This window comes from Melospiza georgiana, chromosome 13 (assembly GCF_028018845.1).
Source record: "Melospiza georgiana isolate bMelGeo1 chromosome 13, bMelGeo1.pri, whole genome shotgun sequence".
Taxonomy (NCBI): domain Eukaryota; kingdom Metazoa; phylum Chordata; class Aves; order Passeriformes; family Passerellidae; genus Melospiza; species Melospiza georgiana.
Genome location: NC_080442.1, coordinates 11611044 through 11629794, shown reverse-complemented (window position 1 = coordinate 11629794; position 18751 = coordinate 11611044). Strand labels below are relative to the sequence as shown.

General features: G+C 42.2%; 1 protein-coding gene across 1 annotated transcript in view; it reads right to left on the bottom strand.

The window, feature by feature from the left end:
- The window catches only part of ADAMTSL3 (ADAMTS like 3), a 169002-nt gene that overhangs the window by 10556 nt on the left and 139695 nt on the right, over window positions 1–18751 (bottom strand). Inside the window, exons 21-24 of the mRNA XM_058033732.1 lie at window positions 14227–15298; window positions 12062–12189; window positions 11547–11675; window positions 1420–1602 (exon numbers count right to left, since the gene is read on the bottom strand). Coding sequence (XP_057889715.1) covers window positions 1420–1602; window positions 11547–11675; window positions 12062–12189; window positions 14227–15298 — 1512 coding nt within the window. The remainder of the gene's footprint in view (window positions 1–1419; window positions 1603–11546; window positions 11676–12061; window positions 12190–14226; window positions 15299–18751) is intronic.

Here is an 18751-nt window from a genome sequence, read left to right as displayed (position 1 = left end):
TCTTACCACTTAGTCAACATTTCTGTTTTAATGAACGTACATAACGTCTATGTCTCTCCTTCCAGAAGGGTTTAAATCTTTTGCTATATTCTAAATTCTCTGGGTCATTTTACATTGGTTCGACATTTTTCCTCAGTGTGTGATTTCTGCGCAAAGCCTCCTGCCTGTCTGTAAACACCAGGGCAAAAAAAGTCTCCACAAAACCACGCTGAGGCCAGCTCCAAAGGCAAAGGACTGGTTGCCTTGTCATCCCTTAGGGAGTTTTATTGGAAAGGCTGCACAGACTTTGTGCTACTGCTGGACTGGCCCTGATCAGGCAAGCAAGCCCTGTAGCCAAGCCAAAAATCTGATGGCATGCTTCACACAACACTGAGCCCCTGCAATCTCTAAGTCCTGACAGCAAAATCCTCCCATTTCACTGCAGCCTTGAACAGCCAAAAACTTGCAGAATTTGGCCCTCTCCTATCCACCCCAGATTTATCTGAACTAATGTCACAGGACCAGGAATTGAAACAAAATTTAGACTCTTGTGAGCAATACTCCAGTCATGTCATTATAATGATATTACTCTCTGGAACATCCGAAGTTTTGATGTACTACAGGCAAACTGAAAGCAGGAAGGCAGCTTCAGTCTGCACTCATCCTCACACAGAGACTCTTACTCTGTCTCTAGAGCATCCTCTTCTGCCAACAGCCCCAAACATCCACAGCCTGCCCTGGGTGTGTGCCCAGAAAGGATCTGTGTGGCAGGACTGGTCACGGGCAGCTGAGCTGCACTCTGCACAGCAAAGGGGTGGGAGAGCTCCTCTCTAGAGCCAAAGGATCCAATGACTGCAGGGATCTGCAAGGCATGGTTGCATTATACAGAACTATATTATTAACCTACTTACAATAGAGCTGTCTACATGGAGTTTTTTTCTTTACATTTTCAATTCTGAGAGTTTGGGGCTCATAATCAGATTTTTTTCTTTTCCACTCCCCTACATTTTATTAGCCTCTATAATTTAAAAAATTGAACACCAAACCCCAAAACAAGCCTTTGCTTTCATTTTCCTGTGTTTCCCTGAAGATTTTCTGAACACTCAAGCCTGCCCCGTGTCTCTAGTTAGAAGCATTGGGCTCACTGTAATATGGTAGTGGATTTAGTTCCTAATGGGTCAGGTGGTTTTAGGGCTGATTATTTGTCACCTGGAAGCAAGAAGATGGAGCAACCTTAAAGTCATAAGTCAAATCATCTGTACCCAGATCCACATTGCAGGGAACACAAAATACAGAACACATCCAAGGGAATCAGATGAAATCAAAAAGCTCAAATTTCCAATAAAGTGTTAAATATGCCTCCAACTATTTTATGGTCAAACTTTGATTATAAATTGGCTGACTTTTGTTATCAGTAAGGAATTCTCACTTAGCACTTACCAGTTATGTGGAGAACAGATGCAGCCTCAGCTTTTCCAAGAGCATTGGCTGCTCTGCAGGTGTATGTTCCTGCATCTCGGGAGGAGACATTGCTCAGAAATAAAGAGCCGTTCAAAACCAAGGAAGAATTGATTTTTAAAACATCCCTCTTCTTCAGCCATGTTACATTTGGTTTGGGAACACCTTTAAAATGAAAAGAATGAAAACACTCATTGTGAGAGATAAGCCATGAAGTCTGAACTGCTAACTGCTACCACAGCAGTCAGAATCCTGAGCTCCTTCATCATTTCACAGAGTGGGAAAACATAAGTTTGCAGTAAACTACTACAACATTGCAGTAAAACAAGCAGTTTTCGCACTCACAAGAAAACATCTCTGTTGTGAGCCCTATTAATAATTCAGCACCCCACTAAAAATAAAGCTCAAAAGGTTAAATTCTGCAAATTCTGCTACCAGTCTTACAAAAGCAATGTGCTCACACAAAGATGCGACACACTAAACCCAGCCAGGACCAGCTGATGGAAAGATCTGCATGGTACCTTCTCATTCAGCCTGCCTCCCACAGGGAAGAAAGGACAGAAGGGAGGAAAGAAGATCAAAATTTTTATCAAAAAATAGAAAAAAAATATGGAGTAACAGTATTCCTTTTGAAGAAAAAAAAATATTAGAAAATACATGTGGCCAATTTATACCAAAATAGTTGTGACAACTTCTCCAAGTTGCAGATGTGATCTGAACAGCTTGTAATGACAGAGGGTGAAGGAACAGAAAGAGTATTAATTTCATTAATAATGAAAAGAAGGGTTCTCTTGTTAAGCAATCTCAGTTACAGTGGTACAGAAGCTGAAGGTCTACCATCATTGCTGTTATAGTGCTTGAACTCTGAGAGCCTCAGCTCTTGCAGATAACTTGTCATTTTCAATTTTAATCAATAAATTACTCTGAATGCTTATTTTTAATGAAATTATTTTTCCACTGGCAGGCTACCAGTGGGAAGACTGTTTTATTTTCCTCAAACACTTGCCTTTAGAAAGAGATTTTGCAAGTTGGCAAATCAGACACCTCATTGATGTGCTCTGGTTGAGCTGCTGCAGCAGAAATGCTCTTTCCAAGTTCCAAAACCCTGGGGAAGCCACTGGGTAAATTGGCACACGTGGCACACTGAGCAGCCACAGACATGCACAAAAGTGTGGGGATGGGACAAGTCACACATGGAAAAAAAAATCTCTCACCTGAACCCTTTTTTCACTAAATAAATTGGTCAGCGCTCACTGAAGGCCCCTCAGCTAGGTTCTGCTGCAGGAGCTGACCCCAATGTGGGACATTTGGAAGCTGCAGCCATCCTGAATGCTAATTCAGGCTCCTCTCCTCACAGATCATTGTGCAGTATTACTTTACAGATGATGTCTTCATGATGTGGAATGGCCTTTAGGAACAACTTTAACATTTCAATCACTGGCTTAGCACTTCCAATGCACACCTCAAGTTTTTCCTTTGCTGTAATAGGAACCAGACATATTTTTTGGAACCTGCTATTTCACTGAAGGAAAAAGCTCCCCCCGCCATTTTGTCTAGAAAGGCAGTGGAGAGAAACACTCTGGGTAATCACAGATTTTATTCTAGACAATTTAGCAGCTGTTCCGTGCTTTTAAGCTCATGTAGAACTGTGTTTTACTGAATAAAGCTGATTAAAACAAGAACTGCGGAGTGCATGGCGGTCCGAAAACCAAGTTGTTTTTCAAGTTTCTAGAAGAAGCTTTATGCCACTTTGAAAAATCCATCTGGAATTAGGATGAGGTCTTGGTTTAAGGGTCTTTTTTCCATTTTACCCAGATTTCTGGCTAAAGTGTATAATCCTCAGACATTTTTCCTTTACAGTGTTATTTCCACAGCCATTCAGGCATATATACTCACTCTGCAGATGGGCTGAGGAGGTGGTGTGAGGATCTGAGCTGTTTCACTCTCAGACCTAGAGGTTTGCAGCCAGACTACCCTCACTGGCACCAAGGCCCAGCAGGCCAATCAGAGCCAAAAAGAAGCCAGAAGCAGCACAGCTGAGATGGGGCTGGAGTAAAAAGGTTTAAAGGCAAATTCCACAAAACACAAAAACGTTTGGAATGGTTCAAATTTAAACTTTTAACCTGAGCCTCTATCAAACATCAGTGCAATATCACCTCATGATAGTCCTCCCTCTGCTCTCATGACAGCATTCAGGAGTGTAGCTCATTCCCAGGATTTAACTGAAGTCAAATATTTTTCTTCCAAACGCTTTATATCCTAGAGCAGTCCCAGAAAAATTGCCATGTCTCTATTCTTCTACGTGTGCCTCATTCAGAGACATGTAGAGCCTTTAAAAATGTGAACTGGAGTTCAGTGCGCAGAAGACATCTGCAGAATAGCTTTGCCACTCATTTTAACTTCAAAACTGGGTATCTGTCACACACCTTAAACTCAAGTTATAGCAAGTGATTCCTCTTTCTTTCTCCAAAGAGCTGTATTTGTTTCTCTTTGGGGAAAACAAGTGAGTAATACCACACACACAAGTAAATCGGGCCATTACTCAAGTGAATAATGTGAGCGCACAAACATAAATTGTAGGTCTGAGGAGAAGTGCAGACAGAGCCCTGCACCAGAGGCCAGCAGCCAGCCCGGCTGTCATGCACCAGGAATCCACCCAGGCCATCCTGGGGGGCTGGCACTCAGAGATAGACAGTGTGGGAAGGGGGGAATCCATGGAAAACAAGTGTTCAATAGAATGGGTGCGAGGGGGAACCCATGGAACACAAGCGGTTAAACAGAATGGGTGGGAGGGGGAACCCATGGAACACAAGTGTTAAATAGAATGTGCGTGAGGGTGAACCCATGGAAAACAAGCAGTTAAACAGAGTGGGTGGGATGGGGAACCCATGGAACACAAGTGTTAAATAGAATATGTGTGAGGGTGAACCCATGGAAAACAAGCAGTTAAACAGATCACACTAAAAGCACCAGCAATGCTGTGCAATCTGCTGCTCTCCAGCAGGTGATGTTACATGGACACCCTCGGGGTGCTCCCATTGAGGGGAGATGTTTGAGCTCAAAGCAGCAGTGGGAATAATAATCACAACACCCCTGCACTGTATTTCAGCCCAAACTATCAAGGAGTAAGATTTTTATCTAGGAGTTAATTATTGTTATGTGAACTGTGTGCTGAGCCCCTCTGAGCTGGCCTCTTCACAAGCATTTTGAGGACCCTTCAAGATTTTGCGTTTCATGGTTCCATTTCTTTCCCCACCTCTGCATTGCATGGAAACCAATTCACTGTCTGAGAGTGAGACTGGGAAATATTGGACTGTGTGCTTAAGAGCAACTGGTATTTGTAATCAAGCTCCTTCTCTGACCTCTTCACTGGCTTTTGGTTAGGTTGCCATTAACAGAATTAAGGCAAATGCTCAGACTGAATCCTAAGCTAAGGGGAAGAAAAAAAGATTGCTTTAGAGGGACCTATTATAGACTGGAGTAGAGCATGAAGAGAGAAGAGAGGAGGACTCTGCAGCCAGGACACAGGTTAGATTTTTTTGCCAGAAATCTAACCAGGGCTTCTAACCCTGTCTTTCAGGGCAATCCAAAACTGTGATAAAATGCATCCAGAGAGACATAGTAGAGAAATCACTCAGAAAAAAAGGCTGATAGTGCCTAGACACCCTAGAAGCAGATTAAAGAAACAAAGCTGGAGAAAAAGACATCCCTACACTACATTCACATTCTTGGGCTAAGCAGTACAAGCATTTCAAGCTCTTCTGGAAAGCTTCACTTTATCTGTATGTTCCTCTGGCCAGTGAAAAATCCTTTTCTGCTGTATGTCTCATGACAGACAGAGTTCTTGTTTATATTTGCATTTCTGGAATTCCTATCAGGAGAAACCCCTACTCTTAGAGGACACTTAGGAAAACTAGCTTTAGGTGTGCATTTAGTTTTTTGCTTAGGAATATCTTGCATAAAACTCCATCTCATAACCCATCACAACCCCAGCATGCAGTCAGCTTTAGCACATTTCAGGTGCAAAACCTTCCATTGTGCAGATATTCAGTGCTGCTTCTTTAGAAACCAGATTCCATATTTACTGCTCCTGAGATAAGATTTCCCTTCGCTACTGGCATGCAGCTCTGCACACTGAGCTAGGAGCTCCTGGGAAAGAGCAGGCAAAGTACACAATTCCCACATTGCTCTTGTGACAAGGCTTCTCCAGGATCTGGTGTGAAAAGCACCAATTTTCCTACACAGAAACTGCAGGACCAAGTTCAAGCATACCATCACAACCAAGAAAAAGTTCAATTGTTTTTCCTAGGCAAGTAGTTAAGGCCTAAAACCTCTGTTTTATCCTTTAGAACGCATGTAAATAAAAACCTACGAGTTTTAAGCAGTTTTCTCTTTCAAGGAGAAATGAAACTAAGCAAAAATAAGCCAAAACCAAGTTGTTGTTTTTTATTTCTTCCTTCCCCTAAAGGAGCTGAAATTACTCCTAAGCTTTGGGACATATTTGTAGGAATTCATGGAGGATTTTGTCCTGTGCACAAGGTTGAATTTTACTGCAGATGCTTGACTCTTGCTTACTTAAAGATTGATTTACGCAGGGACGTTAAATAAACTAAAATAACTCCCATGCTGTCTTCAGGAGCATTTGTTCATTACAGAAATGCAGCAAGAACAGTCACAAACTGACTAATTCCTGGTTTGATCCACAGAGAGTAGGAAAAGGGGAAGGAGGAAGAGGCAAGAGATGGCCTGCAGCCACCTTTGTGTCCTTCCTACCCCATCTCCATGCAGATGCAGCTGAGGACGAGCCCAAAGACTCAGAATCCCCGAGTGCAGTAAAGATCCCAGGGGTTCAAATGGGACATCTATCACTGGATCCAGAGAGCAGCACAATCCAACAATTATATCCTACAGCTCCAAGTCAGGAAATCACTTAGGCATGAGACTAAATCCATCCCTATCAGGGAATGCAATTAAACACATACTTAAAATTCAGGATGGCTGTAATTGTCCTTCATGAACAAAGATGCATTCCTGAACTCAGGCCTTCTTAGTTGTCAAAAAAACCTTGAAAATGCAAATCTTACTCTTACAACGGATCTAAATCCTCTTTAAAAGTCCTTCTATAGACCTAAGTGGCTATAAAACTTTAAAATTAGTTTAATCTATTTTTCTGACCTCAAACACAGGTTATTTTCCACTAGCACTGGAGCAGCTCTACAATACTCAATGTTCCATGAAAAAAGTCATTTTCCACCATGAGTGGCCCTGGGACAGCAAATGTTATGGAAAAAAACTCTAGCTCCGGATGGGACTGCAAAACACGTGTTTAAAAAAAGAGAAAAAAAAGGAATCTGCACTATAGGGTGCCCTTAAAATATTCAGTGTTCAAAAACAAATTTCCTCCAACCTTGAAAGCCCTGTGAAATATTACACACCATAAAAACCTTGGCCTACTAACTACCTGCTCTAAAACACTGGATATGTCTTCAGAAATTTCTCCCCCAGCTACGTAGGATCTCATAAAGTATTCTGAGTTTCCCATTCAAGAGCAAGGCAGAACTGTGCTGGCACAAAGCACATTTTGCTGCACTTCACTAGAACTTTGCCTTATTTCAGTGGCTAAATTTGCATGTCTGCCTTTCAGAGGAATCAATTCTGGGTCAGCTATACCCACACAATGAATGCCACATGATTTTTATTTACTCTGTACCCCCTAACACCTCCAGTGCACTGAGCATAACCTACACAGCAGTTGCACCCACTGCTACACCTTCGTATTTCCTCCAGCAGAATTCTCAAACTGCCTTTATATTCATCTGAGCTGTGCTTGGAAAATCAACTTCCAGTGAACCCTAAAGAGCCTAAACCTGCTGCTACTGAAATCACCTGTATGAACCTTGCCAGCTTCACCAGGAGCACACCAGCATGGGGCATTTTGGCACTCTGTGTTACCCCCAGCCTGCCCTCTGACTCTGCCCCTTCTCTGGAAAGCTTTCAAAGCCTCTCCTGCTTCCCACCAGCCTTGCAGCAGCCCCTCTTCCTAGGTGGCAGCAGCAGCTGGCAGGATTTAGGTATTCTTACCAACATCTGGTGACCTCCTCAGACAGGTTCCCAAAGCAAGACCCCTTCCCACCCCACTCCTGAACCTCTGTCAGGTTCTGTTTAGCTCTCTGGCTGTCAAAGAGAGCTTAATCTTTTTTCCAGCTGGAGAAGTTTAAGGCTAATATTTTTCAAAATCAGGCATTTAAAATAAGGCAACTATTATTTAGCAGCTAATGACTGCTAGAGTGAATTGTGCAGTGAGCCCCCAACAAAGACTCGGTGTGCATCAGGGCACTTCCACAATCCAGCACTGTTAGCACAGACTGGTTTACCCAGCTGGTGTAATTATATAATTACACTTTCACTTCACTGAATAACAGTGCTGCATCACCAGGGATCACACTTGATCATCAGATGTTTATAATCATAAAGTAGATACATAGACATGGACTTCAAAACTATGATTTTATCGGAAATCAAAGCACTATACAAGAATTGCTATCCTTAGTTAGACCAGAAGTCCACTTAACTCTGCATTTTCTCCCCAACAATGGGCACCTGGGGATGTGTAGGCAGAGCACAAAAATCATGTCACTTATTGAACAACCCTTCCTCAAAATACCCTCCAGAAGTAGCCTTTAGCTCATGCCTGTTTCCGCTACTGCTCTTCTCTCTACCTCTTCCAGCTCTACTGTGTCATTTTTGAGATGAGGTCAGCAAGTTGCAAACAGGATTCACCACAGTTTTAAAGAATGGCCCATTTATATTTTCTATTATTTCATCCATTCCTCTGCCATTAGTTTTGGTTTGGACAGCACCCAGCAGGCATGCTGGTGTTCCATGGAGCTCAGAACCATCCCTGCACAGACCCTTCTCTGACTGCCACATGCACTTGTCTCCCTTTAATGTTATTTCTTCTTGCCCTTCTATTATACTAATTATAAATACTGTCACTCCTTCCTCATAAAATAAATCTGCACACATTCCTTTAAACTTTTGAAATCTATTATTAATATCCTTTAGAACATAAAAAAAAAAACCCTAAAAGAAATGAGGAGCCAAAATCCTCTGTATTAAAGTTCTATATTTCTTCACTGACACCTTCTAAAGGGGTTAAGCATAGAAGACAAAGAACAGCATCACAGTTACATTTGGAATAGTGTGGGTAAATGAAGCAACAGATGGAAAAATCAAAATCTTGATTTTTCTGGACCTGTTTCAAGTTCCAACACTGACAGCAAATACTTGGTCCACCTTTGCGAAAATCCTGTGCAAAAAGATACAACAGGGTTTGTGTGTTTCTCACAATTTTTTATCAGTATGTTATTATTAGAGAGCCAAAATGTATTCGTAGGAATGCAGAAATTGGATGAAGGTGCAGATTCTACTTTTCAAGGCCTGTGTGCCAAGATATTTCAGAGCTGCAAGGAGAAGTGTAAACAACCTCAGCTCGGTGTGTGTCACTTCCCTGCTCTCACCAGCAAGCGGCACACAACGCACATTTTATTCACGTTTCCACTCTTCCCTCTATTCTATTTCAACTCAGAACTTTCAATAATGTTTTTACAATAAATGGAGTCTGACAGTTTTAGTTTATTTTAGCAATAATCACAAGACGGTCTTTTTCTGCAAATACAATAAATGTTATCCAAGAGCAATTTGGAGCAATCAGTATTGATATTTATACCATGTGTGTTGATTGAAAAGCTCTTGGCTGTAAGAATGGAATATGAATCTACCCAGAATGTATGAATATCTCCTAACGTATGCTCGCGTGGGAGCTATAAAAGGGAGTTTATTATAATTAGTGGAAAAATAGTCTTGTATAAACTAAAAAGAGAAAAGAGAAACCATCAGTTTGTACAGTTCAGCTAACTTTTCTTATTCTGCTCTTTGATCCTTGTCTGCTCACTAGGGCACATTGGTCTTCAGAAATTCAAAGGGCTTTTTTCAATCTCAATATGATTTTTGGAGTGAGAAAGACTTTCAAAAGGATATAAGAACCGAATTTGAAAACAAACTTGTACCCAAAAGGCCAATGCTGCACAAAATATTAGTTTACATCTTCAATAGGTCAATTTGTTTGCAGAAGAAACTATGGATTGAACAACTCTAAAAAGGTCCTTTAGGTTATTCATTCTACAGAAAAAAGCCCTCAGAGGTCACTGAGCCAAGAAATGTAAAAGCAATAATTCTGCTACTGACATGGCACTGATATTCTTCACACACACAGACACTTTATTCATTAGATGGTTCTTCTTGTGAAGAACTGCTCTTGGGGCTAGCAGGAGTCCCAAGACCAGATGTGACACCAGTGAGAAATCTGCATGAGTAATGTCTGTGTGGAAGGATCCTGAATAAACTCCTGGCAGAGCATGGAGAGCACAAAGGCTCATCCAGTGATGTTTCACTCAGTGAAACTCCCAGGGCAAACCCATCCTCTGCAGAGCAGTCAGGAGGAAGGGCAGCGAGGAAGAGGTGCTGCAGATCCAGCCTGACTCTACAAGAAGGGCTCTCTCATCATTACTTTTGCAGGTCTGATCATTCCTATCATCTTTTATCAGCATTCACAGTGAAGTTCTCATCCTCCTGCACTGCAAATGGCCACATTTTTGGGTCCCACCCATCAGACAAACGTACCAGCCTAAGGTGCTATTAAATTAAATCTTCTGAAGTCAGTGGTTTATTACTTTCCATTAAGGAAAGAAGAACAGGAAAACTCTGCTTACATCATTGCAAAAGTTTTTCTGCTTCCAGACTTAGTGACATTTTAAGACATGCAAGCTCTATTTTATTCACAAACAGTAATACTTACTTCCTTGGCAGTGACAGGAAATAAAGCAATTAGATAAATCATTTTTTAAGTCAACACTGGTGTCTCAGCATAACTAAAGTTTGGCTCACCAATATATACAATTCTAAAGCATTTGGAAATCTACAGTCCCATGTGAAAATATTAATTTATATTTAAATTACTAACTGCTTACCCATCCTAACAATATTAATATTAACAGTGTGACATGAACTCTCTGCTGAATTTGAGATGTAGGTCAGTTATACAAGGAGTTGCCAAACTATAGTTGGAAAATATTACTTCATCAAAGAATTAGCCTTGGTACAACAGTGAATAGCAGAGTCACATGTCCTAATACATGTCAGCCTGGCGCCACTATTGTATGCAGAGCTATTTGCATATATATATTTCTATCACTACCCTGGTTCAGTATCAACACCCTCTGATATGCATTTCCCAGCACATAAATGTGAGCAGCACACACTGGCTGCTCTGAGGTCGTTCTTTGCACTCCCTTGCAACCTTCGTGGTTATTTGCACTTTCACACATCATCTTCACAAACGGCTGAGCTCAGCTTGTTAAATGTTTGACAGAATATTGCTGCTGTGACTGAAATATTACACTTCAAACCTCACAGATAGAAATGGTAAGATTAAAAAGAAAATAGGTACCTTTCCAGCAAAGGGTTAGAAAGTAAAATGCAGCAGTGAGCTGCTTAATGCATGTTAATTCTGATTGATATTATTCTTCCTCCACAGATGTTGAGCTAGAAAATATCTGTATTCTCTCATAGCTCCGCACTGTCCTTTGTTTCCTCACTGCAGCTGCAGACTGATGGCTCTAAAAGGTGAGTTCACTTCACCAGCAGGTTTAAAGTTCTATTAGGCTACGGCTGGAGATTTCATTTTCAGTTTTAACAATAGTCTAGACAGATGTGCATCTCCAACAGGGGTAAGGAAAGTTCTTTGATGAGCAAGTCAGCTGGCCATGCTCACCCTGCAGCAAGACAGCCCCTCACCCTGGTGGGCTTTAAGCTCTCTAGTGAAGCCCTAGATCATTTCTTGGAAAGAAAGCCCATTTTAGGGAAACCCTGAACCTACAAATGTGTATGCAAATTGAAGTGACAGGCAGAAAATAAATAGGACTGGTGTGGGTGACATGCCTAATAAAAAAACATTAATGATCACTGACTTTCAGCCTTCACTGGTAATCTATTTAAGGTAAATTTCTGATTCCAACATTACAAGCAACATCACTGTGGTTCTCACTTACCTTTCACTGGACATTCAATCAAAATATTTGCTCCAATTCTTGCCACGATTGTACCTCCAACAACTGCTGAGAAACTGCTGGCTTCCAGATTCGTCATATTTAACACAGAGGACAAGATGACAGGCACCTCTTTGAAATGAAAGGGATAGTAAAGCTTTATTTAACTTCTAAACATAAATCTTTTATTTAAAGTCATCATGTTTGGAACAGAATTCAGTCTGCAAAGCAGCACCCAGAAAAGACAGGTGGGACAGATACAGTCGGACTGAGTTCACACCTGCTGTGGTTTTAGAACAACAAGCCCATCTTACTGCTGCCTATTAAATCAGACAGACTTTCGTGGATTGCCAGTAAAAGAAACTATTTCACATTGCAGTGAGCATGGGTGTTTATATGCATATATTTATACACACATATATGTCTATGTATATATAAATATATATATGTGTGTGTGTGTTTGTGTGTGTGTGTAAAAGCCTGGAATGCCACTGTTTTTTGGAATGCCACTGTTTTACCTGCACGCAACAGCAGTGATGTTTCCATGTCAAAACCAGAGTCATTAACCACCAGGCATCCATAGGTACCAAGCTCCTTTTGAGTAGGATTCCGAACCTGCACTCTTCCAGGGGTGTCCAGGATCACCCTGCACAATAACCAAGGAAATACAAGGGTTACAAGCCTGGTCCAAACCCAGCTGAATGCCCTTGCAAGAGTTACAGATAGAGCAGCAAAGCTCCTTTTTAGGAGTTTGCAGAGCCAGAACAGCAGAGGCAGCCCCAGCTCTGCCTCCTCTCCAGGAGCACTCGGGGATACACACAGGGAGGATTGTGCACATCTCCTTCTCCTACTACAGGGCTGTGTCCTACTTGCAGCCCTTGGAAGGGCAGTGAGTTTACTACCACAAACCAGGATCCCCTGGGCACGAAAGTGTGAATAAATCAGAATACCACAATTAAAAGTATTAGGCTTGGCAAGAAATCGATCTCTCCAGACCAGGCTTGGTTTTCAGCAGGATTGGGGAATTCAAAAATCTATGGCCTGATCTGACTTTCAAATTACAATGGGGTTGTTGGGGCTTTTTTAAAATGTCACCATTGAAGGTAAGGTCTTCCACCAAAACCTCACAGGTGTCTTGAGTACTTTGCTTGTCCTCTGAGGAGGATCACAGCCTGGGGAAGAGGCTGAAAATAACAACTTTTCTCCTCTGTTACGTTTCTCAGCACTACGTTACATGACTTGCCATACACTCAGCACATCCCAAAAACCTGCAGCTGGTGTTTTCCCACACTGAGTACATTTACATAATAGATTAACAAAAAATAATATTAAAAATACTTGTATCTCAACAAAACAAGCCACCTCATGATGGCTCAGGTTCCTCCCTTTACAAACCTGACAGATAAAGAACATTTACCTCCTCACACTCTTTCAGATGCAATGCTATTAACATCACTTTTGGGTCCACACACATATATGTAGATTTGTGTATAAGAAACCTTACTAGGAAAAAAATTAGGAAGTAAACCTACTTTGCTTAATATATGTCTTAAGAGCAAGAATATCAATCTGGGCTGAAATTAGGAAGCAAACATACTCGTGAATAAACAAGACACCATCGTGTCCACAAAAATTGAAGTATCACTTGCTACAAATTAATGGAAAATGATGCACATTTCACAAAATAAACATAACTGGTGTTTATTAACTGGTGGGAGCCACATGATTCCAAAAACATTTTCACTTTTTAATATGGCTTAGTTTGGGTGTCTTTGCTTTAATTGATAGCTCTGCAGAAGTATATTTTTCTTGGCAGTGCATTTAATCAGTTAAATATGTTGAGAAATATCCAAAAGCGTCTTTATCATTTCTGAACCAGTTTTTTCATTACTCAAGAGCTAGCTATAATTCCAAGAGGCTCACACACAAAGTTAATGTTAATATTACCAGGTGAGCTTCTAATTTATCAGCACTGAAGTAGAAGTATTTGCTCAGGCTTGAGCAAATATCTGATTGTAACAGCTTGCTGTACTCATTTGTCAATCTCAAATGTGATGGTAATACAGGTTCTTTATTAGTCTGAATTTCACTGTCCTCAACAGAAATATTTTAAAGTATTGAAAAACATCCATAAAAGCTCATATTTTTCTTTTTCAATTGAAGTTATGCAGCTCCAGTAATACCTAAATAGTGTGTTAAAGAATAGTGTGGGTACCATTAATATTTTCCCTTCTTAAAATAAGTAAGAGCTAAGACTTCTTTTCATCTATACCATGGCAGATGTTTTTAATGTGTTCCTACTGCATTTAGTATCTGAACAAATCCAACAGCCTCCCTAATTTGAGGGTAAATCTGCTCTTTTTCTGACACAGCTGAAATTATTAAAGCAGATCAAAAAATACAGCCAGGACATCCAAAACACTTCACCTTATAAAAATAGTAAATCGTCCTATGTAGTATCCTGGAAATGGCCAAACACTTGGATGTCAGTAAAGCCAAACAACATGACAGACACTTGAAAGAATAAAAATAAATTACTTAACTAGAAAGATGGCAGGCCCAGTGGCCATGCTTATCTCATTTTCACAACAGTATGTTCTAATATTGCACAGCAGGGTGGATTTTTTCCATCGACAGTGCCATAGCAAGTCATTCAAAAGTAAAAGAGAAGCTATTTACTTACTTTGCAGAGGCTTTTAATGTCTCGCCATCTTTTGTCCAAGTATATTTCACTTCACTCATACCAGCTGTTTCACACAGTAGATTGACAGCATGAGTATTCTTGGTCAGAAAAACAGTATTTCCAATTCGTACAGTTACTGTTTTGTTGAAGGAAACTTGAGGAATTTCCCTTTGCCTCATAATAACTGGAACCTTCTGGTCAAACATTAACTTATCGACCGCTTTTGTGCTGAAACGTTCGGATTCGTTTGGCGATTTGCTTGGGAGTTTCGAGGGAACTTTCTCATCCTGGGCCCCCTTCCATTTTTCAGCAGCTGGTTGTGGATGCCTGGATAACTCAGCAATCAACTGGAAGATGAGCTGGGACGCCAGGTCATCGCTGACTTCTCCAGTTTCAATGAGCTGGCTCATGTTCCTCATGAGCTCCTCGAACTGAGCCGTGTCCATGCTGTAGGCACCCTGCAGAACTGCAGCCTCCAGGCGCTTGTTCCTGAACTCCCGAGAGCTGAACGCCTCCGCTGAATTGCTCCCAAAGCTCCCGAGGTTCCTCAGGAAGGGCTGATCATTGACTTGCCTGTCGCCCAGGTAGAGCTCGTTCTTCTTGCTCCACATCTGCCACATTTTGCTCATCTTGTGCCATTTGGCCCCGAGGCTGTTGGCCTCGTTGTGATCTGGGTGGCTGGGCTGCTTTTGGGGGGCTGGGGGCTCGATGAGCCTGTTGTCAGTCCCGATGAGTTTGAGCACAAAGGTCTCGTGCACAGAGCCCGCGATGCACCGGTACACGCCGATATCCGCAGCCTCCAGGGAATGGATTTTCAGCGAGCCTGACTTGGTGATGCCAAGCCTCTTGGAGTTTTCTAAGCGCTGTCCATCCTTCTCCCAGCGGATAAGGGACTTCTGGAACCTTCTCACGGGGCACTTAATGACCACAGAGGTTTTTGGGAGTAGGTAGGCTCGGCTTCCGATGGTAAAATTAATGCGCTTCTCCAGCCGTGTCTGAATATAAACCCGGTGAATGCTGACAATCTGAGGTCCATGGGCAGAAAACTTTGCTGGAAGCTTGGGCTTGATCTCTGCAAGAAAACAATGTGTTGAAAAGCATCTAGTCATTGGCAGTCATGCTTACAAAATCTGCTTTTCACAGAATGCTTGAAAGAGTTTTCCTTGACTTTGTTCAAGTCAGACTGCAACACACAGAGCTTTCATCTGAGTCACAAAAATGCAAAAATATGAACAACATGAAACCATAACATTCCCTTGCTTTGGCCAAGAATTCTATTGCTTCTTCCCCAGATCTCCTAACAATAAAAGGATCCAGGCAACATATACCTACCTATGTGAAGGATGTAGATAGTGAACACATATATGAAAAGATATGTACACATACTATATATTACTCCATGTATATGTTCATATTTCAGTTATATTTCCTACTGCTGCCTCAGAAAGGCTAGGCATGATGGAAATGAAAAAACGGAATTAAAAAAATGTGAACACATTATCACTTTCCCCACATTTGAGCACTGTTGAGTGCAGAATGACCTAAATAAAACAAAATCTATCCAAAATGTAAGGCTCCCCTTGACTCTTATTTAAAATGTTGGCTGGCTGTGCTGGTTGCCTGAGTCAAGCCAAACTGATAGCAGTGCAGGAGGTGAAAGAAACAGTCAGTGAAGACACAGCACATGTAACAGGCAAAGCCACGCTGAGGGTAATTCATTAGGGTTGAAAGATGAGTTGCTGACAGTATTGTGCCAAGAAAGCAGGGAGGGAAGTGAGGAAAGAGAGAAATAAGGCAGAATATTGAAAAGCTGAATAGAGTGATCAGATGAATTACAAAAGCAGGCAACAACAGCATAAAGCTTTGTGCAGACTGGGTATAGAAACACAGGGTATTATGAAAATCCTCCTGCACTGAACTGCAGGCACCTGGATGCTGGAAGGTTTCCAGGAAGCTGCCTGGATGAAGATGCTGGAAGGTTTCTAGGGAGCTCCCTGGATGAAGATACTGGAAGGTGTCATAGACAACTTTTATGAAAATCCTTTCCTTAGGATTTTTCCTCCTGAGAAGCTGAGAGGCCTCATGAACAAAATGTAAACAATGATTATGTGCTGCTGTGGAATGCAACAGGTGCATGTGTGATTGGCTCATGTTAGTTTGTTTGTAATGAATGGCCAGGCACAGTCAGCTGGCTCGGACTCTCTGTCCAAGACAGAAGCTTTTGTTATTCATTCTTTCCTATTCTATTCTTAGGTAGCCTCCTGATGAGAACCTTTTCTTCTATTCTTTAGTATAATTTTAATGTAATATATATCATAAAATAATAAATCAAGCCTTCTGAAACGTGGAGTCAGATCCTCGTCTCTTCCCCAATCCAAGAACGCCTGTGATCACTGTCATGGGAAGGTTTCTAGGGAGCTGTGCCGGAAGGTTTCTGGGGATCTGCCTGGGTGAAGATGCTGGGAGGTTTCTGGGGATCTGCCTGGGTGAAGATGCTGGAAGGTGTCTGGGGATCTGCCTGGGTGAAGATGCTGGGAGGTTTCTTGGGAGCTGCCTGGGTGAAGATGCTGGAAGGTGTCTGGGGATCTGCCTGGGTGAAGATGCTGGAAGGTTTCTGGGGAGCTGCCTGGATAAATATGCTGGGAGGTTTCTTGGGAGCTGCCTGGGTGAAGATGCTGGAAGGTGTCTGGGGATCTGCCTGGGTGAAGATGCTGGAAGGTTTCGGGGGAGCTGCCTGGGTGAAGATGCTGGGAGGTTTCTGGGGATCTGCCTGGGTGAAGATGCTGGAAGGTTTCTGGGGACCTGCCTGGATGAGCAGCCCTACGGCAGGCTGTCCCGGCAGAGCTGGGCGGCACAGGGGTGTTTTGGGTGCAGAGCTGTGGGTGCCGCGGCGCTGACAGCGCTGGCAGCAGCAGTGCCCGCTCTGATGCTTTGATCAGCGGAGCGAGCCTGGCGGGGGCGCCGGGCAGGACGGACAGAGCACGGCGTGAACAGGGACACACACACACACACACACACACACCCCGAGCCCTTCCAGATCGGCCACACGGGAAGGGTCAGGAAACAACGCTGCTGGTGCTGGAAAACAGCCCCGCAGTGCTCGGTGACCCAGAGCTTTGGTATGTGATGGAGAGAAAGCTCAGAGCCCGCAGGAAGGAGCTGATGGTCAGGAAATGGACACAGGGATCAAAACATTTCTCAGCTCGTCTGAATCTGAAATCGGTGCTGCTTTTCCACTTGGGAGATACTTAAATAAAAAGACAACTAGGCTGATGGCACAGAAATGATACCCGAAAATCTGTGTATACATGTGCTACAAATATGCTGTGAAGAAATAGGTGAAAAGCTAAATGCTTCAAGCATTCAATAAGCGTGTACACTATAGGAACTACACCCTGGAGTGCATTCTTATGCTTATAAAACAAAATGGTTATTTTCAATGTTTTGGGTAATGAGTTCAGACCTGTGGGGATATCATGGTTTCATAATTACACAGCTTTTAAACCAGCGTTTGTTATCCGGACACAAGGTTCCCTCAACCATTTCACATGGTACAACAATTAAATTGTTTTAGGCATTCAGTTTACTAAAATTATTAAAGTAGCGTCCTGTTTTTAATAAGTTATTGGGCCCCAGATATTTCTTTTCAGGGAAGCGTTCCAGTATTAAATATCCTACTTCCAAAACCCAACTTACAGACACAGTGAGTGTAACTTTAAACACACAAATTAAAATACTTCAGGCTGTGGTCTGTTTACACTAGTTATTCCAGCTTAGAATTAAACCCAGTGCATACTTATAAATATGTTTAACAAGTCTCATCCATTTCATTTCTTTAAAAAAGACATACCACTAACTCTCATTAGCAGCTCAACACTGAAGGGTGTGTGTGTATTTTTACTGGTGACTGGTGAGCAAGGCTGAGAGTGAAACAAAGTTCAGAGTTGTGGATGGCAGGCCATATAAATATATAAGGTCACATGAATGTATGAGGCCACATAACTTTGCATCCTCTAGGTCCTGACTGTCATTCAATCTTGCAGCTGCTGAGGTAATGGACTGTTTGGGAGGGTAAAGGTAAATCTTATGGAATATGTGCTGGAGCCTTTGGACCTCATTATCACCTGATACAAATCCATCTGCATCTGTGACCTGTAATGGTCCTGAACAGCTTCAGCTAGGTTTCAGATCCTGGTGACCTCAGGGCTAGACTGGTGTTATTTCCTATTTCTCAGAGCCCAGAGTCAGGAATGTTTCTACTTAATAAGCACTCCTAAGTCAGAAAACAGCTACAATTACCAGGGTAAAAGATTAAGTCTAAAATGAGTCAGCATTGTCATGAGACAGTAAAAAAGGCACTCATGTGAGCCACAGAAGCATCATCTTGAGGAGGGAGATTTACAAACTGCTCTCCAAGGCAAGAACCCCCAACAGCACTCACACCACGCTGCTCCTCACCCATCAACATCACTCCTTGTCCTACAGAGAAGACGTGGATGCAGAGGAGATGCCTCCTGGACGTTCC